The sequence below is a fragment of the Crassostrea angulata genome, chromosome 6, assembly GCF_025612915.1.
Source record: "Crassostrea angulata isolate pt1a10 chromosome 6, ASM2561291v2, whole genome shotgun sequence".
NCBI lineage: Eukaryota > Metazoa > Mollusca > Bivalvia > Ostreida > Ostreidae > Magallana > Magallana angulata.
In genome coordinates, this window is record NC_069116.1 from 2,050,439 (window position 1) to 2,077,717 (window position 27,279).

A 27,279-nucleotide genomic window follows, 5' to 3' on the forward strand; every position below is an offset into this window, starting at 1 on the left:
ATTCATTGTTATGTAAACAAAGCTCGAGTCTTATATTTGTTTACAAATACTGTAAAGTGTGGAATTACCATTTTTTTGACAAAATGACTCACGGCAAACAAAGTAAACTATTTCAATGTGTTCATAAATAATATCATCAACAGAAGAAAGCAACATTTCATTATAACTCATACCAATAAACCACATATGTAAACAATAACAAGGCTCGAGCTTTGTTTACAAAACAAAGAATGTCAAACTCTGTATCTTGCTTATAACTCAATATTTGACTTTCAAGTTTTGACAAAAGATTTAGAATACCAATATTAACTATTCCAAACATTTAAAATGGAAAAACAAAATTTAAAATTTTGAGCTCAAATCGTGTCCAAGTCCCTTTAAGCAATTGGTTGGCATTAAAATGTCTTTTTCCGAAAATTTCATCAATTTGATGTATATTCACTGCGCCGCCTTGACGTCAAATTTCTATATACTGTCGTTTTCAAATTCCTATTGCTTGGTAAATATATCTGTACCATATCTGTATTTCAACTCAAACACTAGTGAAACTTGATCAAAAGTTAGTCACAATAAATAGCAACATGAACATTTATAATCTGATTTCTTTTAGTATAAGCTGTAAGTTTGCGGACACTTAGATAGACGATGTATTAGTTCTCTTATTCTCCGAGTTTATGCTTGCGCCGGGTACCCCGACCACCGATTTGTTTATCTACCGTTGTAAACAAATTATTAAACATTTTTTAAAGATTACTATCTTTAATTATTTGTTAAGGTTTCTTCAATGTTCATGCCAATTTTCACCATAATTCGTCACTTAGAAATGGAAATATCCGTGTTGTCTCAATAATTTCCGAACAACCCTCGTATATGCAATTTTCCCTTAACTGTTTTTATATATATCATAGTTAATTTGGCATTGTATTATGAATTTACAAGTAGAATTAATATATGATGCATAATTTCCAGACTATATGTGACCCAAAATGGCTACCCCAAAAACAGAATTCTAGGATGAAGGACCATTTCCTACACACAGAGTTCTAGGGTTGTTAACAAATTCGTACACCAAGTGTTCTAGAATTGTGAAAGTCTCCTGCAAGAAGAGTTCTCGGACTAGATAGATTCCTACACAGAGGCTTCCATTGCACCTTGTAAAATTATGTCGTCTTATCATATTCTAAGCCAGTGTTTCAAAGGATTGCTATTTTGTTCAAGATGAAATTTCCTCGTCCCTTCACAACAGTACATGAACTTACTTCACTGAAAAATCAGAAACAAGAAAGCAATAATAATCATAACTTTTTATTTGAACAGTTTTCTAGTCTATCAGTACATAACATTTTTGCAAAAATTGCACCAAACAAAATGTTTTAATGATAACTGAAAAAAAATAAGCTTTGTCATTCTCACATTTTTTAAAAACATATGGCATTATAAAAGAGTATTAAACAAATGACTAATAGTTTATCATTATTTGCTACTGATGACTCATGTATATCAGTAATAACTTTCTGTTTTTCTTATTTTTTTTGGCTACCATTGGATTCATTCAACTCTAATATTTTACAGATGACTATCGTTTCTATTATTTGCGACTTATGGCATTATCTGATTTCGCAAACAACAATTCTTTCTCAAAACAACAAAAAAATACTAAAATCTAGCTGCTTTCAAAATACAACCACATCATCCAGTATAAAAGCAAATCTCTCATTTACCTACAAAACTTTCATGTACATGAACTCATGTTAAGCACCAGATACATCATTAAATGTAACACTTCATTCTCACCTTAAAAACAATGGTTATAAAATCTACTGACTACTTATAAAATGGTATGAACACATGTGGTTACTGGAGGTAGTTTCCTGGCCTGGACTGGCTTGAGTGTCCAGTACCGGGGCTGGCAGTGATCACCTGATCCTTCTGCTTTGATTGGTTTGGTTTATGGCTCACAAGTTGCTGCCATTGGCTTACAGGAAGTAAAGGCGGTCAGACAGAGCCATATGTGGGTCCTTGTGAATGGACTGTCCCACCAGGAAGGCCAGCTTGTGGGCGTACTGGCAGGGAGCAGGGACTCGGATGGTTCCCTGTGGAAAAAACATATTGGATGTCATGATGAAAAACAAATTGAGTATGTGTCAACTACCGTATTTTTCGGGGCATAGGCCGGTATTTTTTTTCTCCGATGAGCGAGCCCCGGCCTATCCCCTGGGATCGGCTAATCATAGACTCAAAGTTGAAAAAATTTAACAGTAAAATATAAAATCCACTGTTTTTATCCGTTGTACTGTTGTAGCAGTTTATTATGAGGGTTGGGTTTTTTTCATCCATTTGAACTATTGTTCGATAGTTGTCCCGTTGATAATTTTTGTAAGGACATTGTGAGTAATAAAATGTACAGTACTGTACGAGGTATTTCTTTACAACCCCAATCAAAATTTTTTTTCCCCACATTCGTGTATGAACCCTGGAAACTATTATTGCGTAGTAAAAAAGAAAACAAAACCGGGTAAAATGTAATATGACGGAATTTTTGTGAATTCCTCATGTCCGCGTTCGTGGGAATCACTGGTCCAGGGTGTCGAATAAATCAAATGCTTTGAGTTTTTACAATTAATTTTCTGTTGGATGAAATAACGGTATTCTGGAGTCGTGTGTATATAGAAAGGTGTGAAACCCGTGACTCAAACACAGCCTGAAGACACGTAGTGTACACCGTTACACTTCATTGCATCAACTGTGTTTTTAACATTACAACTTCTCTGCATAACGGCAAGTCACTATTTAATTAATTGATGGAAAGAACACAAATTAAATATTTTATGTTTGGTATTTCGTTTTCTCATTCATAAAGATTACAGGGGATAACTCTATTTGTATATGAAACCACGTGTTGAGCTAATGGACGCCATACCCCGTATTTACAAGTAGCTTTCAAAGTATAACTTGATTAAATGAAATTTAGCAATAAGGTATTAATAAAATACAAAAGGTTTGGTAAAATATTATACTTAGTTCTACCAGACAGAACCTGGGGGTTGGTGTTGCAATTAAATTTACACTATGTAAAAATACGTAACGATACACCGACGAATACGGGAGAGACCAAACAGCCACAAAACACAGATGTATTTTTTAAAATTGCTTAAAATATATATGTTTAGCAAATTTAATAACTTTAATTACTCTTTTGACTTTCTACATCGATATTCTGAAAGTATATACTTCATACGATGACTTCCTTAATCAGCGGTCATACTTTCCCTATAGTAATCATCGATTGAAAATCGGCTTATCCCCCAATTCGGCTAGTCTAAGGATGTTTCTTGAATTTTTTCTAATAATGAGCAATTCGGCCTATGCCTCACATCGGCATATGCCCCGAAAATAAGGTAAATGTAATCGGTTAACAGGTGTGCAACTGTCAGTCAATATATCAGGTCTAAATAACTCGGTGGTTAGAGCACTGGCACGGTAAGCCAGAGGCACTGGGTTCGAGTCCCGGTTGAGACTTGACTTTTCACAACCTTAATAACATAACACATATTTACCGGCCAGTTGTAGTAGAGGTGGCACATTTTGTAGGCCAGGCGCTGCATGTGGTCAGGCTTCAGTCCGGTGGTGTCCCAGATCACGTTGTAGTGGGTGGGGGTCACTGTTCCCTGCCTCACAGACTGCGACACCAAGAAGAAGTCATACCTGTAACAAAGCAACACATTGAGACACACGTCTATACACCTGATCAGTGGAGCAACCAACATATACACTGATCATCTTATAAGTACTTGTACACTGATGCAAGTACTTGTACACTGATTGGAACAATTTTTTTTTGGTTTGCTCTGTATTGCATATTCCATGATAAAAACATTTTTCTTGAAGGTCAAATAAAAGCCTCCAATTCTTTTTTTCCCCCCTTCGTAAAATTGTTTTCTACATTCATAATCTTCCAAATTATTTTCAATAGCCGACTTCAAAAAAAAAATTGTCATTGATCAGCGATAGAGTTAACATAACCCTCAAAAGATAACTTCTCAAATTTTTTTTAAAAGACCAGAGAAAGAAACCAAACTAGATTTTTGATAGCCCTTCCATCTTTTTTAAAGGCAAAGTTGGGTTTTCTGTTCACAATTTAGTTGAATAAATGGAATAAAAATCTTGCGATACATTTAATACTCTAAGGAACTTATTTCTTATGCACATTTATAAGGCGGTGCAGAGCATGAATTTTTGGACAATTACCAATCCAGACGCTAAAAGGCTGCCGAGCATTAGCTCGACGCCTTAAAAAGCATATCGAAGAAATTGTAAATGTTGAATTGATTCTAATAAGCCATTTTCTGTGATTTCATACTATATATGTACTAGTAATGAATGTAGAAGAGTAGGTACCTTGAAGACTTGTATATATACACTTTTGGCAAATACATCCCCAATAAAGATCTCGACATTATCTCAATGGGCACTGGGAAAAACTTAACAAAGGACATGTAGATAAACAAAATTCAAGATTTTTTACTTGACCTTAACCACCAGCTTAAAAATTTATTTGTAGACCTGTCTTTTATCATAAAGGCATGATATTAAAAACAGTAGGACTAAGTTTACAGTACCACTAAAAGGTACTACACTCAAGACTTTATAATAGGACTAAAGTGTACTATACTCGCGACTTTACAGTATCATTAAAAGATATATTATATTTGAAAAAGAGTGTGATCAACATATGAGATATACCGGTATTACAAATATATATTTTTGGAAAATGAACATGTAAGATAATTTGCCCCCCCCCCCTTTATTAAATCCCATACAATACTGCATATTGTATACAATAAATAGATAAGCTTATACATATGTACTCGTATACACTAATGAAATCACTGCGAAACTAATCAAATATTGAGTACCTGGATATATATTTTACAAGCCAGTATGACAGGATTACAAAGTATTAGTGATAAGATAAAATTTAATGAAACCTTAAGCAAATCACTAAAACAAGTGTTGAAAAACATTTCAATTTCTATAACCTTGAGGAGCTCTCCCAAAATTTATTTGCATTATCTTTGATTATTCCTGATTTTGTGTATCTGGAATCAAACTGGAATTGGAGTCTCAGGGTTACAGGACAGACTAATTCAGTGAAGTAGAGAGAATAGCTTTAAAACTTAATTCATTTACATACCACTAATTACATCAATGCAGCAGTGCATTGTTGTGAGACAAATATAACGAGATATTTCAATAGTACATGTACACTATACATAAGCTCCACACCCTGCTCTGTGTACAGAATACACACCCATTATCTTTCTCGCCGAAACTAAAGGTATACAACAGAAGGCATGTCATACATCATTTAATACAGAAGATTTCTATCAATGACAGAACCAATTAACTAGAGAAAGAAGAACAAGTGAAAAGCTGTCAATGTGACAGCAAACCGGGTTTTCTTTTATGTAAACTGTATCCATAATCCATGTCAACCCTTATCCAGTGAAATGGAGTACCCTACATGTTTATGCAACATTATGCAAAAAAATGACTAAGTTCAAAAGCTAGTATTTTTTTCATAAATTATCGGAAATCAAAATCCTAGCAATATGCACACCTCTGATATATGTACAATTGATCTGCAAAAGAACAACTTCCTATCTTGAGAACTGTAGGAGGAGTTATCCGTACAATGAGGGTACCCTATATGCAACATTTTGCCAAAATATGCAACATTTTGCCAAAAAATGACTAAGTTCAAAAGCTGGTATTTTTTCGATAAATTATCGGAAATCAAAATCCTAGCAATATGCACACCTCTGATATATGTACAATTGATCTGCAAAAGAACAACTTCCTATCTTGAAAACTGTAGGAGGAGTTATCCGTACAATGAGGGTACCCTTTTGGCAGCCGCCCGCCCGCCATTTTCACCATTTTAATAACCGGATTTTTCCGTTGGAAAACCCGGTTAAAAACAGAAAGGACAGATGAACAATACGCACCATATGGGTCTGGTGACGGTCGTGTCAACTATGGTCCCTGGGCACGGGTTGTTTAGGGAGGGGCCGCTCCTGGCAAAGAATCGGGTGTTGATCCTCTTCTTCACAACTACTATAGCGACCTTTGGACTACAACAAAACACTTACAGTCAGAACATGCAACAATACTTCACAGGGAAGTATAAGTGGTACATTGGTCTCATATCTAACCTTGTCCAAACTTCTGTAGATATTTTCTATTAAGTTCAAGTCATATTTGGCGGCAATTGATTTGTTAACAGGTTAGCTTTGATCTCATTTTTAAATGTATCTATATATCAACATATAAACGATAATTGTCAAGATTTTTATCTAAGCATTCATTCATTTCCTTAAAAAAAATACACAGATAAATGTTGCATGTTTACTTAAGATTTCACACAAGTCAAAGTACTGAATGATACATGATTTTTCTTTCTTTTTTGATGGAAAGTTGTAAAGCATTTTTCATGTATTTAACTCTTACATTCAAAGCCAGCCTTGTAGTGAACATAAATACAAAAGCTGCATTAAACCACAAACAAATAAATGCAATTATTAATTCTTCAAACTATTGGAGTGAAATAAATTCCTTTAATGACGATTTCTCTGCAGCAATTATAACAAAATTCTACGCAACAAGAGTATTGGATTGTACGTCTGTGTGTTAAGAGTCCTTACTTGTAGTCTTGGCCTCCGCTCCTCTTGAAGCATTCGTTGAGCTGAGGGACTTCGTGTTCAAACACTGCTCGCAGCTGACCATCACCGACACCGTCACGGAACACGATGATCCTCTCCGGCAAAACACCATTCACCTCATGGTACTTCTCCAGGGCCCCTACAATATCAACCCAATCATTCAGTACAATGACTATTGCTCATCAAATGTGTTCACTTTCTAGAACTGGGATTTTATAGCAAGTCCACTTGTAAGAAATCCAGTATAGTTAAGATATCTGATCAAATGAAATAGGATAAACTATATAGTTAAGATATCTGATCAAATGAAATATGATAAACTACATAGTTAAGATATCTGATCAAATGAAATATGATAAACTATATGGTTAAGATATCTGATCAAATGAAATATGAAAAACTATATGGTTAAGATATCTGATCAAATGAAATATGATAAACTATATAGTTAAGATCTCTGATCAAATGAAATATGATAAACTATATGGTTAAGATATCTGATCAAATGAAATATGATAAACTATATGGTTAAGATATCTGATCAAATGAAATATGATAAACTATATGGTTAAGATATCTGATCAAATGAAATATGATAAACTATATGGTTAACCTTTAGGCTGCTACGCGCGACTATTGTCGCGCCGAAGTTTGAGGTCCACCACTGCTACGCGCGACTATTGTCGTTTTTCCGAGAGCGAGTTATCTAAGGTTTCCCCAAGCCTCGCTTTGAACAAAAACACGATGGCTATTGTTAGGAATGAAATTTGATTGGTCAATTGATGTTTTCGGAAGGTTTCTAGAGTTTTCAAGAGTTTAAAATAAAGGCTGTAGAGCGGTAAACTTCCGAGAAATGTTTTGAATTTGTAGCCAAAATGGCGAACATAGAAAGAAGCGACAAGACGAAAGTTTTGAACTTTTTTCACAGTGATAGCAAAGACGTAAATACTTTTGATGGATTTAATCCTGCAGTACATAACTTAGAAGATGTTGAATTATTGATTTATGTGTCTTTGATGGACTTTGTGCTAAGAAATGACCAAGAATTTGATGCCGATCTCGAGGCAGACTGGTCGCGTGTTTATCCACCGCCATGGAATATCCCATTCACCAGAGAGGAAAAATTAAACGCTAAAATGGAGGATTACGAACCTTTATCGTTTCTTAATTATTTTTTAATGATATGATTATGGTAATTCTTGTTTAATTGATCAACATCTTTACCGAGAGACATGTGCAGTCCGAGAATGTGAATCAGACCAACATTAAAAAACATTGATAAAGTGTTTGATGTATTTCTTTATTTTTCAGTTATTTTGACCTATTAATTGTTTACCCGATGCTCAAAAATGATATGAATAAAAATGAATCTAACAATGTATGACTTATTCATATACTAAGGAACTTTTTCAGTCATTTGGGATCTAAAATATGACAATTGAAGAATGGAACAATAAAAGGCATTGATTTTCACATTTGAACGTACCTAGATTGATAAATACAAGTTAAATGAAGAAAATGAGCATTGCATTGAAATCTTCAACATTTTCTCTTGCATTTAAATATAAGTTTGGTAACTGTTGCATAAATAGTTGCTGAGATATATGATTTTAAAACTCGGTGGTCAATTACCATTAATTGTGATTAATTAATTCAGCAGTGGCGGCCATCTTGCCGAAAATTAATGCAGCAGCCTAAGGGTTAAGATATCTGATCAAATGAAATATGATAAACTATATGGTTAAGATATCTGATCAAATGAAATATGATAAACTATATGGTTAAGATATCTGATCAAATGAAATATGATAAACTATATGGTTAAGATATCTGATCAAATGAAATATGATAAACTATATAGTTAAGATATCTGATCAAATGAAATGTGATTAACTATGAAAAAGTTCTCGCATTTAAGGTATATCACTCCTCATGTTTTGATTTCATTGCGCAGATGTTCATTATATTTTAAATGAATATGATTTTATTAATTTAAACCTCACAAAAAGATCATCATTTCATAATTACACAACATTCGTAAAGAAAATCCATTTGAATTCAAGAAACGAACAAGTTTTGGGGGGAACTATTTTCTCGTGCGGAAGGTTTTTTAGTCGAAAATGACAGAAACAAGCAATTTTATGAATTTTCAATATACTTTTCTTTTTATTATACTTTATTCATTATTCTCATTTTTAACATTTGATAGGTTTGTGACATGTTCTATAGGTTCTCTATGACTTTTACTAAACTAAATTTTGAGAGAATGATAGACGTTTAGCATAAAATCATGCAAATATATAGAAAATGTCTGAATTTTTTAAAGCCAAATTTTGCAATAATTTTATATTTGAAGCCATGTATCTAAAATTTGAAATCACTGACCTCCATGTTTTATTATGTCAAAATGATACTGAATACATATGTAGGCAAACTGGATTAATCTTCTTAAATTCTTGATATTCAAAATGTTTTTATTTCAAATCAAATTGTAACTATTATAAAAATTGTCTATTTTAAGTGCAAAAAGGTCATACAAACATTTATGCAGCTTCATGCAATTTTTTTTCATAATCCCTCTATTCAGTGTGACCATTGTACATAATTAAAATCAACATTTTAAGAAAAGAGTTTGCTTAATCAAAAATTCTGACAACAAATCCTAATCAGGCTGAAATCGCATTTTAGGTGCAAAAAGGTCAAATTTAATTGACCATAACTCAGAGGGATGAACACTGACCTCCCATTATCTTTGTATTATTTAAGTGTGTTTTGTCTACAGATTTCAATAGAATACTTCTCAAGAAATTCTTGATACAAGAACACTGAGGAGTGGGATACCTTAATTTCAAAAACATAATTAGTCCAGTATTTTAATATTGAGCTTCTTTTTTGTTTGGGAAGGTAGGGTTGTGGGTGTTTAAAGACATTTACTTTTACATTTACAGTGCAATATGACTAAATGAATATACACGAAAAACAGTCCGAGATAATGGCTCCATTGAACACTACCTATTACAAACAGTGGATGGAGACTGACCTCTCATTGATGTGACTATTCCGTTGACCAACTCCTCACCAGTGTGTTGGAATGTAGTGCGCGAGTAGTAACGAGTCAGTAAATTATTGGTGGAGCAGATAACTCCGCCGACTGATCGTCCCTTTTTGGCCGAGTCATGGTAAGTATCTATACCTACCACCATCACATTTTTCAACTGGAATAAAAGAGGCCTAGGGTTAGTGTGAAAAGTTGGCCTATTTTGACCAATAAAGAAATAAAATAAAACAGCAACATAAATCTGGGTCTATCTGGACCCAACAAAACTTAAAATATACAGAACTATATGTATCGAATATGCTTCCCAAGAAAATCTTATTTTCCTTGAATAAAATGGGATATGTAGAAAGTGATTTGCAGGAAATATTAATTCAATATGAAAGACGTGTGCTTCATGAACCAACTAAGTTAAAAATCTAAATAAAGTTATTTTTTTAAAACTCCACAGACATATCTTATCATTTCCATGAATACAAAATGGTATAATGCCTTTACCCAATTTACCTACTTCTAAATTTGAACCGATCGTGTAGAATTTTGAAAACCTATGCAATGATTTAATAATGAAATATGAAACCACTGATTTGTTATAAGGAACCCAGCATTGAGAAACATTTCTTGTTCTGTTAAATAGTTAGATATTATGTACATGTGTATAACATTTGCTTCCATGATGTGGCAAAACATCCAAATGCGAACAGAATGTAATGCTACCACCAAGATCTGTTCATATTCTGATGTCTTCATACTTGCAATAATACACAGATTATGTAAAAAATAAATAAAATTAAGTTGAAATATCTTTTCACTTTTAAAGTTCTTTAAATTTTGAATCATATTGGATGCGTCTGATGTAGGATAACTATATTGTACACAAGTCATATACTTTGGGTGCAATACCTAATTGGTGTTTCCCTACATAGGATAAGCATGTCATTGTCCAAAATATATCTAATTGAGTTTGCGTAATTGCAAATCATGATGGTTTTTTTGCCAGAATAGGTATTCCATAACGAAGGGTTCAATATATTTCTATATGAATGGATTAAATATCACATCTGAAAAACAATACAAAAATGATGTCTGCCTGACATTTCACCAGAAGCTACAAACAAAGCAAAGAAGTTGAAATGTTCATGCGGTTAATCAAGCGAACTAAGAAATCATGAGTACTGAACACCAAGCATTAGTAGACAAGATGAATGGGGCCTGGATACGGGTCTGGATTGCTCCTCTGCTTTGCAGGGCACTGCATCTATGGCCGAAATGACTATCATCCAACATCAACAAGTGTTCCGTTGTTCAGAGCCTACCCAAATTCACAGTATACCTGATGTCAACTTAGGAAACACTCACTTTAATTGGCTTCAAAGAGCACCTCTGTAAATGCCTTTATATCCTTCCTTGATCTTACCTTACACTTCACAATGATTTAGGAGTAGACTGACTGAACTTCCTTATTGTGTGCGAAATTCCACACTTATGATAGATATATAGAGGCATTCAAACCTTTCATGCAAACTTTGAGGCCATCCATCAACTCCTGCATGGAATGTTGGAACGTGCACCTCGAGTAATATCGAGTGAGTGCCTGGTTCATGGAGGCGATCACTCCCCCCACAGAACGGCCTTTCTTGCTAGAATCATGGTAAGAATCTATCCCAACCACCATCAGATTCTTGAGCTACAGTGGATATTTAAAAGAAGTAATGAAGCTTAGTGACATGATACATAAGGACACGGAGGGGAAAGAGAGAGAACATAGCACTACTGAACGGTTAATACAGTAAGAAGCACAGGCTAAATACCACACCATGAAAGTAATAAAGCATACAGTAACTGTAAATAAACTTGCACACTAAAAATCTGACCAGCTAATCATCAATTTTTTTGGTACCTGTATTTGTATTGATCATATAAAGATAACGTGTACTAGAGGCAAAGAAAAAGAAGCGAAGAAATAGTAACCGCATAGTTAAGCACGTTTCTAGCAAGCACAACATCCAGACAATTGGTGTTTTATAAACAGAGTGTGTACGTAGGCTCCGTCTACATTCACAAGTTATGTACCCGGCCTCTACCACTTACTGGAATGTCCAGGCACCAGACCTCTCCCCCGAGCTTACAGTTGAGCTGAATGGCGATCTTCGTGGCCACCGACATCAACATCTGCTTCTTTGACAGAGTTCTCTGGACAACACACTGGCTAGGAACTATACGGGAGTGAACAATAGACTTCAATGTATCACACACACACAATAGCTTAAAACAATTCAATGTAATCTATACACACAACAGCTTACAAACTGTTCATTTCTATATTACATATAGGACCAATATTCAAGATCAAAAGGGTCAAAATCCCCCCAAAATGGAATCAATATTCCATGGCAATATGCATGTTTACACATCGTGTCCTAAATATCTACCAAGTTTCTCAAAATTCTGTGCAGTTTTTTAAGAGAAGTTGCACTTACAAGCTGTTCATTACTAGATGTATATTCAACATGGGACCAAAATTCAAATTTCAGAAGGACTGAAAGTCCAAGAATAATGAAATCGGAATTTCCTAGTAATATGCATCTTAACATTGTATTCAAGCAGAGCAGAAGATTGGTGACATACCTGGGTGATCCACACAACAGAACTTCTTGATTGCATCGTATCGATCTTTCCTGTTTGTTGGGAGGATGGTCAAGGCTAGCTGGGTTTGAGGGGTGACATACTGCTTCAGAGCAGTGATGTAGGAATCGTTGCGGTCGTCTTGAAGTTCACATCTAGAAGAGGACAAAAACTTAACACTCTGATCCAACAAGTACAATTCAGACAGCATTGGCAACAAGCCTTATCTTACATCGTGGGGGAATTGATACGCATCCCCATGGGTGGCCCCACTCTGCTCAGGGTCTGGACCAGATCTTGGGCCTGGGCACTGTTCCTGCGAGTGAAGACAATGACCCAGTTCTCCAGGTTGACCGGCGTGATCAGCTGTTTACCCCTCATGTCTCTGCTCCAGTCTGCATCCTCCTGTCGGTAACTCAGCTGTAATGGACAACAGCACAGAGTTAAATACACTTCATACAAACACAATAGTCAGAGAGCATACAAATTCATCAGTTGTACAGCACAAATCTTACCTGGGCAAAACACTTCATACAAACTCATAAGTCAGATAGCACACAAATTCATCAGTCGTACAGCACAATTCTTACCTGGGCAATACACTTCATAAAAACACATTGGTCAGAGGGCATATACAAGTCCATCAGTCTTACAGCACTAATCTTACCTGGGCATTGTTTTTTTGATATATATTCTCCTGGGGCGCAACTCTAGCATTCAGTGTCATCAGAGTCTGAGAGAATGCTAGTCCCCAGCCCTGCATTTCTGCTTTCACTTTTTCATTCCTAAATAAAAAGAGTGACAAGTAATGAAGAACTAGGATCGTTACTCTTGCATGCAGGTTTTCGTCCTAAACTCAATAGTAAGAGCACATGTATCAAGACCCATTTCTTAGCAACATATTTTTCAAGATAAGCTGGCTCACTGGTTAATTTGGTTGATGAAGCCCTGTAGAGTCCTGTTCCTGCCCTCAGGGGGGACTCGAGTGTGAGCACCGACATCTTTCATCACGCCAAAGTCAGCTCTGGCTTCATCCGACAAACCTATCCAAAAAACCTCTAGTTTAATTCCTATCAACAAAACAAGTCAATTCAATGCCAAAAGACCATGACTAACAACAAAACAAGACAATTTGTGGCCCAAATGCATATCAAGTCAATTTAGTTCCTTAGATAAAACAAGTATATTCTTTATAGAAACATCGCATCAAATTTATCATATCGCTAAACATTTTTTTCAGGAAACAAAGTGCTACTTTTACAATAAGAAAATATCACCCAAAGGGTCATTGCTTGCTGTATTACACTCAACATAATCCATTTCATAACAATACCTGTTCAATAACACCCGACGCAAACATGTCTTGTAACATTACCTGTCACGGTACAGAGTTCTGGGAGGAGGAAAATCGGCTCCGTACGCCCCATTCTAATATCCTTCTTTTTGGGTCGAGATACAACCAATGGCTGGTTCATGTCTTTCACCTCTATATTGTAGCTCTGCAAATTTGATAAATAGTAAAATGATCATACTTGAACCAACCTAATCTTCTTTCCAGATTGTAGTGAAACAGAGGGATGAAATAGAACTGGTTGCTCCACAGCTTACCTTTTTATAATACTCAGCGATGGTAATGGTGGTGTCGTTCCTGAGTTTGAAGGAATGATCGGGTCTCTTGTCCCAATCAAAGTCATCTACTCGGTACGTCTTGTTGTTGTATCTAACAACATTACAATCAACAACATTCAATTTCTTTATTAACAACATAACAAACAAGATATCTGTGAGCCAATGCTCACTAGTGATACCCCCGCTCTGATGTGAATATGCAAAATAAGCAAAGTCAACATTTAACAGAAAGCTGGCAACCGATTGGTACAGATATATATCCCACAATATGGCATGCCTTAACAAATATTGTGTTAAAATTTCAAGCATCTGCAATAAATAGCTGCTGAGAAATCTTTGAGGAAAATTTGTTTGAAAATTTTGGCTAAAAATAAACAAAGTCGTCATTTAACAGGAAGTTGACGTCTGATTGGTACAAAAATATATCCCACGATATGGCATGCCTATACAAATATTGTGTAAAAATTTCAAGCATCTGCGATAATTATTTGCTGAGAAATCTTTGACGAAAATTTGTTTGAAAATTTTGGTTAAAATATAAGCAAAGTCATAATTTAACAGGAAGTTGACGTCCGATTGGTACAAAAATGTATCCCACAATATGGCATGCCTTAACAAACACTGTGTAAAAATTTTAAGCATCTGCGATAAATAGTTGCTGAGATAAATGCGACAGAAATTTTTGTTACGGACGGACAGACACACAAGGGTAAAACAGTATACCCCCTCTCCTTCGGAGCGGGGGTATAAAAATCAGGATCCTGTCTTAGTGCCGTAACTAACAAAATTTAAAATAATACTAAATGTCATGATACTAAAACCTACAACATTACAATACAATGATAAGTCTTGTGGCATCTCTTACCTTCATTTTAATACATTAATATAAAATGTCTACAGTGCTATGACATTTATGTCTTGTATAAACATCTATATCCAAAGAGTATTCAAGGAGAGAGCCATAAATGCAAAGCTATACTCTCTACACTACCATAACCACACATACCTGGTCAGGACAATGGAGCCGACAAACTTCCTGACGCAGTCGTCATAGAAAGAGTCCCCCCGGGCTTGTTGGTACAGTTCGTACATCAGGTCCAGCAGTGTGTCCGAACGGATGATCTTGTGGCTGATGTCCGCACATAGCAGGGTGTCTGTCTCATAGCGGGCGATGGCCGTCACAAACCCGGGCATCACCGTTAGTCTGCAAGGAGAGATTGCTTTAAGTATGCGGTTTACAGAACACTTGTTTGTGTATGGGGTTTATGTAAATGTGTATAGGGTTCATGAACATGTCTATGAGGTTTATAATTTGGGTACATTATATACTTATTTAGTGGCTTTGAGGACGATAGCAAGTTTATTGTTTCCCAAGACAGCAAATATTTCACGAGGCACGTTAGTTGCTGTCGAGGTGGACAATGAACTTGCTATCGTCCAAATAGTCAGTAAATAGGTATTTTAATATACAGAAGAAAACTTTGTTGGTAATGCAGATTTTCTTAAAAATTAAAGTTATTGGACTTTTAATTTAATGTAGCAATCGGATTATGTCAGAGATGTTCCAAGTATAACAAGAGGCCCAGGGGCCACATTGCTCACCTGAGCAACAATTGCCTTGATTCTGATCAAATTAGCATTACAGTATCAAAATATCTTGACAACTAAGAACAGTAGATCTTGCTAAAAAAAATAGAAAAATCTGCCAATTTTCATCCACCTCTTTTTGTGGGTAAATACCAAGCCCCTTTTGTTGTTGTACCTGTAAGAAGATTTTTCTCTATTCCAATTTACCCCCCCCCCCCCTCCATTTCGTGGCCCCCCTTTTCTCTAGGGAATCATGGTTTCATCAAACTTAAATCTGCATAACCTGTGCTTTCACACTAAGTACTGAGTTTTGGACCGAAAACTTTCCCAGAATATTTTTAAAGATTTTTCTCTATATATTTCTATGTAAAAATTCAAACCGCCATCACGGCCCAGCCCTATCACTAGGGACTGTGATTTTGCAAACTTGAATTTACACTATCCGAGGATGCCTCCACACAAGTTTAGGCTTGTCTGGCCAAATAGTCTTTAAAAAGAAGATATCAAAGATTTTCTCTATATATTCCTATGTAAAAATTCATCCCCCATTGTGGCCTCACCATACCCCATGACTATTATTTAAACAAACTTGAATCTTTACGATCTTGGGATGCTTCCACTTAAATTTGGGCTTTCCTGGCCTTATAGTTTTGAGAAGAAGATTTTTAAAGATTTTCTCTATATATAAAAATTTATCCCCCATTGTGGCCTCGCCCTACCCCCAGGGACCATGATTTGAACAAACTTGAATCTACATTATCTGAGGATGGTTACAATTTGAGGTTTCTTGGCCATAAAGTTTTGAAAAGAATTTTTTTTAAAGATTTTCTCTATATATTCCTGTATAAAAATTTATCCCCTAATTGTGGCCCCACCCTACCCCTGGGGACCATGATTTGAACAAACTTGAATCTACACTATCTGAGGATGCTTCTACTCAAATTTAAGCTTTTCTGGCCTTATAGTTTTTGAGAAGAAGATTTTTAAAAAAAATTTCGATATATTCCTATGTAAAACATGACCCCCCTCTTGCGGCCCCACCCTACCCCCAGAGACCATAATTTGAACAAACTTGAATCTACACTACCTGAGGAAGCTTCCACTTTGATTTGAGCTTCTCTGACCTAATAATTTTTTAGAAGAAGATTTTTAAAGATTTTCTCTATATATTCCTATGTAAAACTTGATCCCCCCATTGTGGCCCCACCCTACCCCCGGGGACCATGATTTGAACAAACTTGAATCTACACTATCTGAGGAGGCTCCCATTTTAATTTGAGCTTTTCTGGCCTGATAGTTTTTTAGAAGAAGATTTTTAAGGATTTTGTCTATATATTTCTATGTCAAACTTGATCCCCCCATTGTGGCCCCTCCCTACCCCTGGGGACCATGATTTGTACAAACTTGAATCTACACTACCTGAGGATGCCTCCACACAAGTTTGAGCTTTTCAGGCCGAATAGTTTTTGAGAAGAAGATTTTTGAAAAATACCAACAAATTTTTAATAATTCTCAATTATCTCCCCTTTAGAAAGAGCGTGGCCCTTCATTTGAACAAACTTGAATCCCCTTCACCTAGTGGTGCTTTGTGCCAAATTTGGTTGAAATCTGCCAAGTGGTTCTTGAGAAGAAGATGAAAATGTGAAAAGTTTACAACGCCGACGACAACGACAACGACGACAGACAACGGACAAATTGTGATCAGAAAAGCTCACTTGAGCCTTTGGCTCAGGTGAGCTAAAAAGGAGGGAAATCGAATGCCACCATTGAATAGTTTCAGTGACTATTGACCATGAGCAGATAGCATGGAAACTGTTTCACGACTAGATAGAATAGCATGTTTATTCGTTGTAATTTTACAAAGAGAATACTCACAGAGGTATAATAAACTTACTTATGTAGGGGATTCATCCTTACTTGTGTAGGGGATTCATACTTGTGTAGGGGGTTTATACTTACTTGTGTAGGGGGTTTATACTTACTTGTGTAGGGGATTCATACTTACTTGTGTAGGGGATTCATACTTATGTAGGGGGTTCATACTTACTTGTGTAGGGGGTTTATACTTACTTGTGTAGGGGGTTTATACTTACTTGTGTAGGGGATTCATACTTATGTAGGGGGTTCATACTTACTTGTGTAGGGGATTCATACTTATGTAGGGGGTTCATACTTACTTGTGTAGGGGATTCATACTTATGTAGGGGGTTCATACTTACTTGTGTAGGGGATTCATACTTATGTAGGGGGTTCATACTTACTTGTGTAGGGGATTCATACTTATGTAGGGGGTTCATACTTACTTGTGTAGGGGATTCATACTTATGTAGGGGGTTCATACTTACTTGTGTAGGGGATTCATACTTATGTAGGGGATTCATACTTATGTAGGGGATTCATACTTATGTAGGGGGTTCATACTTACTTGTGTAGGGGGTTTATACTTACTTATGTAGGGGATTCATACTTACTTGTGTAGGGGGTTTATACTTACTTATGTAGGGGATTCATCCTTACTTGTGTAGGGGGTTTATACTTACTTATGTAGGGGATTCATCCTTACTTGTGTAGGGGGTTTATACTTACTTGTGTAGGGGATTCATCCTTACTTGTGTAGGGGGTTTATACTTACTTATGTAGGGGATTCATCCTTACTTGTGTAGGGGGTTTATACTTACTTATGTAGGGGATTCATACTTACTTGTGTAGGGGGTTTATACTTACTTGTGTAGGGGATTCATCCTTACTTGTGTAGGGGATTCATACTTATGTAGGGGATTCATACTTACTTGTGTAGGGGGTTTATACTTACTTGTGTAGGGGATTCATCCTTACTTGTGTAGGGGATTCATCCTTACTTGTGTAGGGGGTTTATACTTACTTATGTAGGGGATTCATCCTTACTTGTGTAGGGGGTTTATACTTACTTGTGTAGGGGATTCATCCTTACTTGTGTAGGGGATTCATACTTATGTAGGGGATTCATACTTACTTGTGTAGGGGGTTTATACTTACTTGTGTAGGGGATTCATCCTTACTTGTGTAGGGGGTTTATACTTACTTATGTAGGGGATTCATCCTTACTTGTGTAGGGGGTTTATACTTACTTATGTAGGGGATTCATACTTACTTGTGTAGGGGGTTTATACTTACTTGTGTAGGGGATTCATCCTTACTTGTGTAGGGGGTTTATACTTACTTATGTAGGGGATTCATCCTTACTTGTGTAGGGGGTTTATACTTACTTGTGTAGGGGATTCATCCTTACTTGTGTAGGGGATTCATACTTATGTAGGGGGTTCATACTTACTTGTGTAGGGGATTCATCCTTACTTGTGTAGGGGATTCATACTTGTGTAGGGGGTTTATACTTACTTGTGTAGGGGGTGTATACTTACTTGTGCTGGGGAATGTCCACAGACAAGGCAGGGTTGAAGTAATTACGACCAATCTGCTTCATCTCAATCATTGCCAGCACCCTGTGGACATGAAAAAATGTGTTTTTTATCTGGGACTCCATTGTAGATAGAACAATATGTTATATACAATTTAGCATACATTTCTTGGATTCAATCTTAGATAAAAGATAGGAAGAGATGTCATACAATGCAATTTTTTATTTCTTGGATTCAATATCTACCTGCATTTTCTTGGTTTGTACGTACCTTCTGAAGATGATATTGTACACCTGCATGACTTGGGGGGAGGAAGGAGGCAGTTCATTGGTTAACGTTATTGTGATCCGGATCTGTACGTCGTCCGTCTTCCTCACACTGAACACCTCAGTCACCTGTTGTAAAAGCAATAGTCACATGAATTACAGGTGACTGTTAGTACTGTGCAAGTAACAAAATTACCAACAACCACCTGTAATAACATTATAGCACCTTAATTACATTATTGAAAGTCACCTATAATAGCATTTTCAACAGTCCTGGCAAAGAATAAATATCATAGACTAAAATAAGATACATTAGTTTCACGGTCCTTGAGCTCGCGACACTAATTTACGTATCAGATTTGCTTTGTTCTTGCCTGTTCCTGGAGACGATGAGGCAGATACAGAATCATGCCATCGAACGCTTTTGTTCGGCCCAGTAAATTCTCATGTGTCATCAGCAGTGCCATCCTCATTTTCCTGGAGTCAATGGGTGGGTTGAACTTCACATCATATTGGTAGAGGTGCCAGTCGGGTGTCATTTCCAACTTGAAGTAGTTGGTTACCACCGGCAAAGCACGGCCGGAAGTTCCTTATAGCAAAACAAAGAAAACCAGCGTTTCGAATGATTTACAGAGCAATGGAAATTTATTTTTGCAATACTTTTTTACAAAATGAAAAAAACTTGAATGCAGGCGATTCTTTCTACCTTTAAAAAAAACCGAGTACAAGACTATTCACTTGTTGCCGTTTTCTAAATACTGTTCAACACAGCATGGTTACTATATTGATACATAGTAGAGCTTCTCTCTCAAAAATTTAGCAAAGATTTGAATCAGCACATATCATTTATTTTTGATTTATTTCCACCAAGGTTTGATGATATTATTTAACACATAGGACTTTAATTAGTGAAAGCCGATTTTTGCCAAAGCAAAAAGTAGAAACACAGCCAACTGTAAAGTATACTTTTAGAGTAAATGGAGTAGATGTGTAAAATCCTTACTGTGTAACAAGGAATGACATATAGTAGACAGTAGATGGGAAGATGCATTACCTCGTTTGTCTGACAGCCATGCTGGCTTACACTCTGGGTCACTATAGAACAGTCGGTCCCTTCTCTCCCCTGCGTCCTTGGTTCCTATGGACATCTTGGAGAGTGCATCAGCAGGCACATCACCGCTCCCGCTGGCAATCCCTGGGCGTGGTTCCTTGGCACCACCCCTGTAGGAGGCTCTTCCACTGGCTGCTGGGGGTCCACCAGCCGGTGCGGGGGCAGGGGCAGAAGAAGGCTGTGGGGGCTGGAAATTAAACAGGTCATTTCAACTACCACTTCAGGACCTTCACTTGCAATATACAGAGTTTATCTAGTTAATAAATTGTGGGGCAATTTTCGCATAAACAGCATGTTTTTCATTCCAAACACATTGAGCGATTGCTTGAACAAACAAAATATTTTCACCAAAGATATATCTTTTCAAGACTTATGGGTGACAATAAGTTGGTTCTTGCTAAAAGTGTCGCTCTATATTTCCCATTTAGAAAAAAATTGCCATCTCTTTTAAAAAGCCTTGGTATATCATCTGATCTTACAGACCAATGCAGACTATAATCTTTATCGTGCTTGAATAAAGCAAACATTAATCTTTGTACTACTATTGAGTACCTGTTGCTGGGGGGCAGGCTGCTCCCCTGGGCGCCGGGCTTGGTCCTCCGAGGCCCCCCGTGCTCTTCCTCGTGCTCTTGCTCTACCTCTCCCAGACATACTTATCTAATCCTATTAAAAAAAAAACAACAAATAAATTTATGATTATACTCTAACTCACAAACATCCTTATCTTAACTTTAAACATAACACAATTATTTCATGATCACAATTTTTTCCCTTCATTAAAAATTCTCAAAAGGACTTGTGACCCTATAGGATAACGATGGAACCACTTATCCATACACATGTGAAGCTTTTTTTTAATCTGGATTCTTTACTTCCTGAAATCTTATAAACTTAATTTACCACGGTCTATGAATGTTACATAAATATCTGGTCCAAGCACTAAATTTTTTAGTGATTATCTTACTACCAACACCAGGACCTCATTGTTGCATCTAGAAATATAATACTGTTATATACATGATTGATCAAGGATTAAAAACTGTGACAGCAAGGAACAAGGTCAAAGACAGCGATAAACAAATATAAAAGAGGGTGAATGATCGTTTAGCTTATATCAACAACAAAAACATACAAGGCCACACTTTTTTTTAAGCCGTAAAGGTGGTATATCAACACTGATTCCAAGTACATGTAGCTTGTACCATTGTTGTTACTTATGACCATAAGGCACGAGGTAGTTCAGCTTTTCAGCAGGCAGTTTGGCTGCTAGGCACAACATCTACACTAACATCTCAACATCTACACTAACATCTCAACATCTACACTAACATCTCAACATCTACACTAACATCTCAACATCTACACTAACATCTCAACATCTACACTAACATCTCCATTGATCTCTGTGTTCAATTGCCATAATTTTCAACTTTGAGGATAGAGGGCAATCTTTTACGCGAAAGAAAAATATTTTCCAAAATCAAACGCAAGAAGTTTGCAAATGCAAAAAGTTTGCTAACATTATTACAGGAAATTTTTTTTTACATTACTTGGGCACTTTCGTGCCTATTGCAATGCAAAATCCTTCTAGATTTTTCATTATTTGTTGCACAAGATGGAATAGCTGCAGGTTGGCATCTACCAGACTAAAAAATTCAGATGACCCGAGAGCTATTTTTTAAAAAAATTGTTGCAGTTTATGGCGCACAAATTATTGTGCTAGGTTTGAATTCATTAAACTTATTTCCACACAAAATAAGTGTGAAACAAGTTAAAAGCTATCAATGTGACAGCAACCCAGGTTTTCTTTTAAGTGAACTGTATCAATAATCCATGTCAACCCTGAATTGATAAACACTACCTACTGTATCCAGTGAAATTGAGTACCCATATACATATTTTGCCAAAAAATAAGTTCAAAAGCTGGTATTTTTTTCATAAAATATCAGATATCAAAATTCTAGCAATATGTACACCTCTGATATATGTACAATTGATCCACAAAAGAACAACTTTCTATCTGAAAACTGTAGGAGGAGTTATCCATACAATGAGGGTACCCTTTTGGCAGCCACCCGCCCGCCATTTTCACCATTATCAGAATTTCACCGTTGGAAAACCTGGTTAAAAAAATCATTAAAATTTTCAGGCAATTAATCATAACCTCTAAACAAGGAAAAATGGGCATTTAGGTTTTATTTTTTAATCTCACATAAACAAAGCAAAAACAAGAAAATTTTAAATCAGCCTTAGTTAATGAAGACTTAACAGCAGATCTGTTGCTTTAAGAGAAAATGAATGCTGGAGAAAACGTACCCAGGAGAAAACATACCCAATTTATAGGGTACGTTTTCTGTTTTCTCCAGGAGAAAACGTAGCCGAAGAGAAAACGTACCCCATGAAAATAATAATGGTTTTCATAGATATTCTTAAATGAAACAAAATAAAATATACAATGAACATTTGTATCATTTGTTGTTGTTGTTTTTAAATGCATAGTCATGTACTTAAATTATTAAGACAATAATTTGTAACATACACATACACGAACATGGCCTGAGCAGTTTAATTACCGTATTTTCCCGACGACTCGTCGATGCGGACGACTCGTCGAATTGCCCAATTTTAGCCAAAATTTTAACAAAATCCTACGATACGTCGATCTCAGACCATACGTCGATCTTATCACTTCAAAATGGCCTATAAAACTGCAGTAACATTATCAGTGTATGATGCCACGATGTCACCGATAATGCTACCAATCATTATTAATGATTAACATTTAAACAATTACGCTTTATACTTATGCATCAAATTTTCAAATACCGGCAACTTCTACAAAGTCGCTTGCATTTTAAACAATTCCCGATATCGCGTGTTATGCAAAACGTAACTTACTTTGTCAGAAATATTTTATTCCCAAGCATTAAAATAAGTATCAACTCTGACTATCGCCAGTGTATTCGCCATTACGTAACCAGCCACCTGTTGACTCGGCGCATGGTCAATGTTTGTTTAACAATTTCCGGTGTCATAGGCATGCACCTGTCTCGTGTCGGACTTCAAAGGGGGATCTCAAGTGCAGAAAGCTTAGCAATTACTATGATTTGATGAAATTTGTTTACTTTGTATCCAGTAATGCAGTCACACGCTATTGTTTTACATAGACACTGTTAGAAATAGATCGATCATTTGTACGACTTGACAATGACGATATACGACATACATACGTTTCCTAAAAAAATTATCCAACAATAATCAAAGAATTTGACAATAATTAATCAATGAACTATAATCACTCTTATAACGGTACTCTTTATATACACAGGGAGTGAAATTGCCGTAAAGATCTCAGCCTTAGGGCAAGATTATTAACACAACCGGTGTCAGCCTATTGTATAAACAGTAGTATTGATAATTGCCGATTACGTATTTTAAGATTGAATTTGACCATTAAATATTTCTGATTTATACTTTCCACAAACAACTCTTTACAAATAAAATAATTAAATTTAAAAACATCCCCGGACCTACTGCAATATTTCCTTCCATTCAAACTTGGTTTCAATTTTACTGCGCAATGTTATCTTCGTATTAGTGATACATAGAACCATGTGACGATGTCACGGATGTGTTTATAAAAACGGAACGGTAAAACTTTTAATTGATTTAAGACAATGTAACATTTTTTAATAACTGTTGTTATTATTATGTATTTAAGTGTTGACAGATGAGTGAAAATGATAATTATTAAAGATGAACAGGGAATTCAACAACGTAATTTTTAATCACACAGCCAACTCAAGATGATTAAAACCAAGATTTTTAATCCTACTTTTAAAAAATTTCTGACATCGAGCCTACGACAAGTCGAACAAGACGATAAGTCGGGTGCTCTGCTTCAGAGGAAAAAAATACCGACTAATCGTCGGAAAAATACGGTAGTCGACAATTAATACACCATAAACGAAACCGTTAAATAATAAGTTTTTATTGCAATCTCATTTGGAGAACTAAATGATGAGTATGTCAAGAAGTCGATATCGCGTTATTTTTAACATTTTTTTGAAATTTATCTATAGAACAAAGTTGCTTAATAAAACCAAGTCTACTGAAGTCTTTAAAATATTTGTTTGATTCATATATATGGAAACTACTACAAAATGTAACATTGAACAGTCAGTTTGCTTCCGACGCCACTGACATGTATAATATGTGGAGAGTGAATATTTCTACCTCCTGCGCGGGGAGGCAATACATAATATTACATAATAATAAATTAACTGCTCAGGTATCTAAATGTTTATCACTATAATTAAAATCAGGGGATCTCGCACAGAGACACTCAAATTGGTAAGGCTACCGATAAATGGATAATTAGAAGAAGTAGACTGATAACACTTTATGACAGGTAATTATTTCGTACTAAAATAAAAGTTGCTACAATTATCAAAAAGATATTATTCATAAAATGAATATATTTCTATACATCTATGCATTGAAATATGCATAAAAGTAGCATTTGAAAATTATTTAATATGTCCAACCCCTTTAAAATTATAAAGTATTTAATTCATATATCTATAAAACTCTTACATTTCTGTATATTTATTATGAAAATAGTACTTAAAAGTATTAAAAACTATTAAGTAGTATAATTATGATTTTCATAGGGTACCTGTTAACGTACCCTAGAGATTGGGTACTTTTTCTCCTGGGTACTTTTTCTCCTGGGTACGTTTTCTCTTGGGTATGTTTTCTCCTGATACCGAGAAAATTAGGGTTAACATCCCCCAGAGATACAGTGCCCCACATACAAAAACAATTGATGACACACAAAACTTTCGAGAAATTGTAAGTCAGAACTGACCAACACTTACTTTGCCACTTCATACACCAATATCATGGCATAATTGACTTATGCCAACCATCTTCGAAATTAAAAGGATGATAGCCTAAATTTTTGTGCAGACTCTCAACATGTAAACAAACCACACTTATTTCCTTTATGGGAATGGTGTTAGTTTAAGAACATTTTAGAACCAAATAGATATCAATTATCTGTAGTAAAATTATAATGCATGATGATTTTCTTTAAAAGAGTAAGGGGAAGCGGTGGAGATAAGCATTTGTCTGTTGACAAGAATTACACAGTACAGTAGAACAATGAAGACCACGTTCTGTCGACCGAGTCGTCTCAATTTACCATGTTCACAGTACATTATCGTAAGTATATTTCGTTGATATTAATTCGTTTACTAAAAAGAATTACAAAGCACATCTTCAACTTACCACAGTTATTAGTTGTAATTTAGTCTGCAGATTGTCCAGTATGGCCGTCTCATCCGATGTGCGCATGCGCAAACCTTGTTTACAAATGCTTCTCTTTTCCCGCGGTTTTAAACACATGGCAGCTATAGAACGCTATGTTGCACTAAATCTCGAAAACTTTCATCCATATCATATTACTCTTTTACACTCCCAAACCGTTGGCTATATACACAAATTACAACCAAGTTCATTTTCGTAACAATTTGAAACGATATTCTATTAATTTTTCAAAGACATTTTCATGAAAATTTAAAAAAGATGCAGATTCTGTAAAATTTAAATCGAGAAACTTAAAAGGTATAATTGTTAGTGTGAATAATTAACACAAACCTGCCGAGAAAGCAAATCCTTTAAGACCACGTTGGTCTGTTAATCTGTTTTGTTGTCTACACTTTCTTGTCGTGCAGCATCCACCACGTCTCGATCTTCCTGTTAAACTGGGGTTTTAATCACGTGATACACGGGGTTTGGCAATTACGTAATCGCCGGTCAGCGTGGTCGAGATGGTCGAAACTCATTCAGAATATTGGTCAAAACTCTTTTGAACAGCTGTTTGAGTCGTAGTCTTAATTTAAGGAAAATGTATACAAAATTCATTACAATTTCGAATCTTAATTGGAATTGAATTGTATCCTTGAAATTATTTGTAGATGAATATCATAGCTTTCAACCCTTCAAACAAACAATGAACTCGTCCATGACGGGTCCTCCGTGCATTTTTTAAATGCCAAATTGCGGGACTGTGAATTCACACACTCTACATTCCATCGTTCTAAGCAGTCTTTTTTTTTTTTTTTACAGCTTCATGATTTGCACTGCAGTTATCCGACCTGCAATATCCATAACGGTCGGTAAATGTACAGTACTATATCATTTTACAATGCAGTGGTACATTTAGGCGATAGGATAGGATGTTCTTGGGGATTTAAGTGAGCATTTGAAACTCCAGCGCATGGGGGAAACCTGCATTGTCTGCAGGGTTGGCCGCCTGCAGGTTTCTAGAGGAGGGTCGGGGAGGGTCCGGATCCCGGTCCCCGGAAATTTAATTTTTTACATCCCATATTGTCTCCATAACAAATAAGATAAGTTTTGCGTAAGAATATAGAGGGAATCAATCTCGATAGATGTAAATATTAATAAATATTCACTCATCACACATGTAAAGTACAATGACAAAACGTGACTAATTTAATTTTATAATTCTCTGATAATTTTGACAAAAGCTTCCGTCTTTTCCGATACATAATTTTAAATATTATTTGAACAAATAAAACATTCAACATTTAGTCATTATATATTTATTTGTCAAAATATACTACAACAAAAGGGACATCTGAAACACTATCTGAAGGATTAATTATATAACAGAAAGGAATAGTTTTTTAGTCGCCATGCAGTTGGATGTGGTAAGTTTTTTCATGTGTATATGACTTGTGTCGTTTTCTTTTAATTTAATAGAGAAATGGGGGGGGGGGTGCTGCAACATTTGAAACGAGCACTGAAGTAAGTTAGACGATATATTGATTATTTTACTATAGTAATTGCAGAGATAAAAAAA

General features: G+C 35.7%; 1 protein-coding gene across 3 annotated transcripts; it reads right to left on the reverse strand.

Moving 5' to 3' along the window:
* Positions 1-1,289: 1,289 nt before the first annotated feature.
* LOC128188361 (piwi-like protein 1) lies at positions 1,290-26,202 on the reverse strand. Of its 3 annotated transcripts, none has more exons than XM_052859362.1 (19): positions 26,052-26,202; positions 20,943-21,053; positions 20,334-20,577; positions 19,654-19,868; positions 19,284-19,408; positions 19,017-19,097; positions 15,038-15,235; positions 14,011-14,122; positions 13,778-13,901; positions 13,328-13,445; positions 13,070-13,187; positions 12,635-12,822; positions 12,406-12,557; positions 11,869-11,993; positions 9,763-9,937; positions 6,705-6,861; positions 6,009-6,134; positions 3,558-3,705; positions 1,290-2,093 (listed from the first exon to the last, which is right to left on the reverse strand). In XM_052859362.1, the coding sequence occupies exons 2-19, from the start codon at positions 21,039-21,041 to the stop codon at positions 1,977-1,979; spliced, it is 2,622 nt and encodes an 873-aa protein (XP_052715322.1). In that variant the 5' UTR covers positions 21,042-21,053; positions 26,052-26,202; the 3' UTR covers positions 1,290-1,976. The 3 variants fall into 3 exon arrangements, with proteins under 3 accessions (XP_052715322.1, XP_052715323.1, XP_052715324.1); XM_052859363.1 differs by lacking the exon at positions 9,763-9,937 and adding an exon at positions 11,290-11,464; XM_052859364.1 differs by lacking the exon at positions 26,052-26,202 and adding an exon at positions 25,683-25,809.
* Positions 26,203-27,279: the final 1,077 nt, after the last annotated feature.

What these genes read in the sequence shown, in the direction of transcription:
- LOC128188361 (XM_052859362.1), bottom strand. Translation starts at nt 21,041, where the DNA reads ATGTCTGGGAGAGGTAGAGCAAGAGCACGAGGAAGAGCACGGGGGGCC. An exon ending in ATGGCTGTCAGACAAACGAG is followed by an intron (nt 19,869 to 20,333) that starts GTAATGCATCTT and finishes TTTTGCTATAAG; the next exon opens with GAACTTCCGGCCGTGCTTTG. An exon ending in CGTATCAATTCCCCCACGAT is followed by an intron (nt 12,558 to 12,634) that starts GTAAGATAAGGC and finishes GTCCTCTTCTAG; the next exon opens with ATGTGAACTTCAAGACGACC.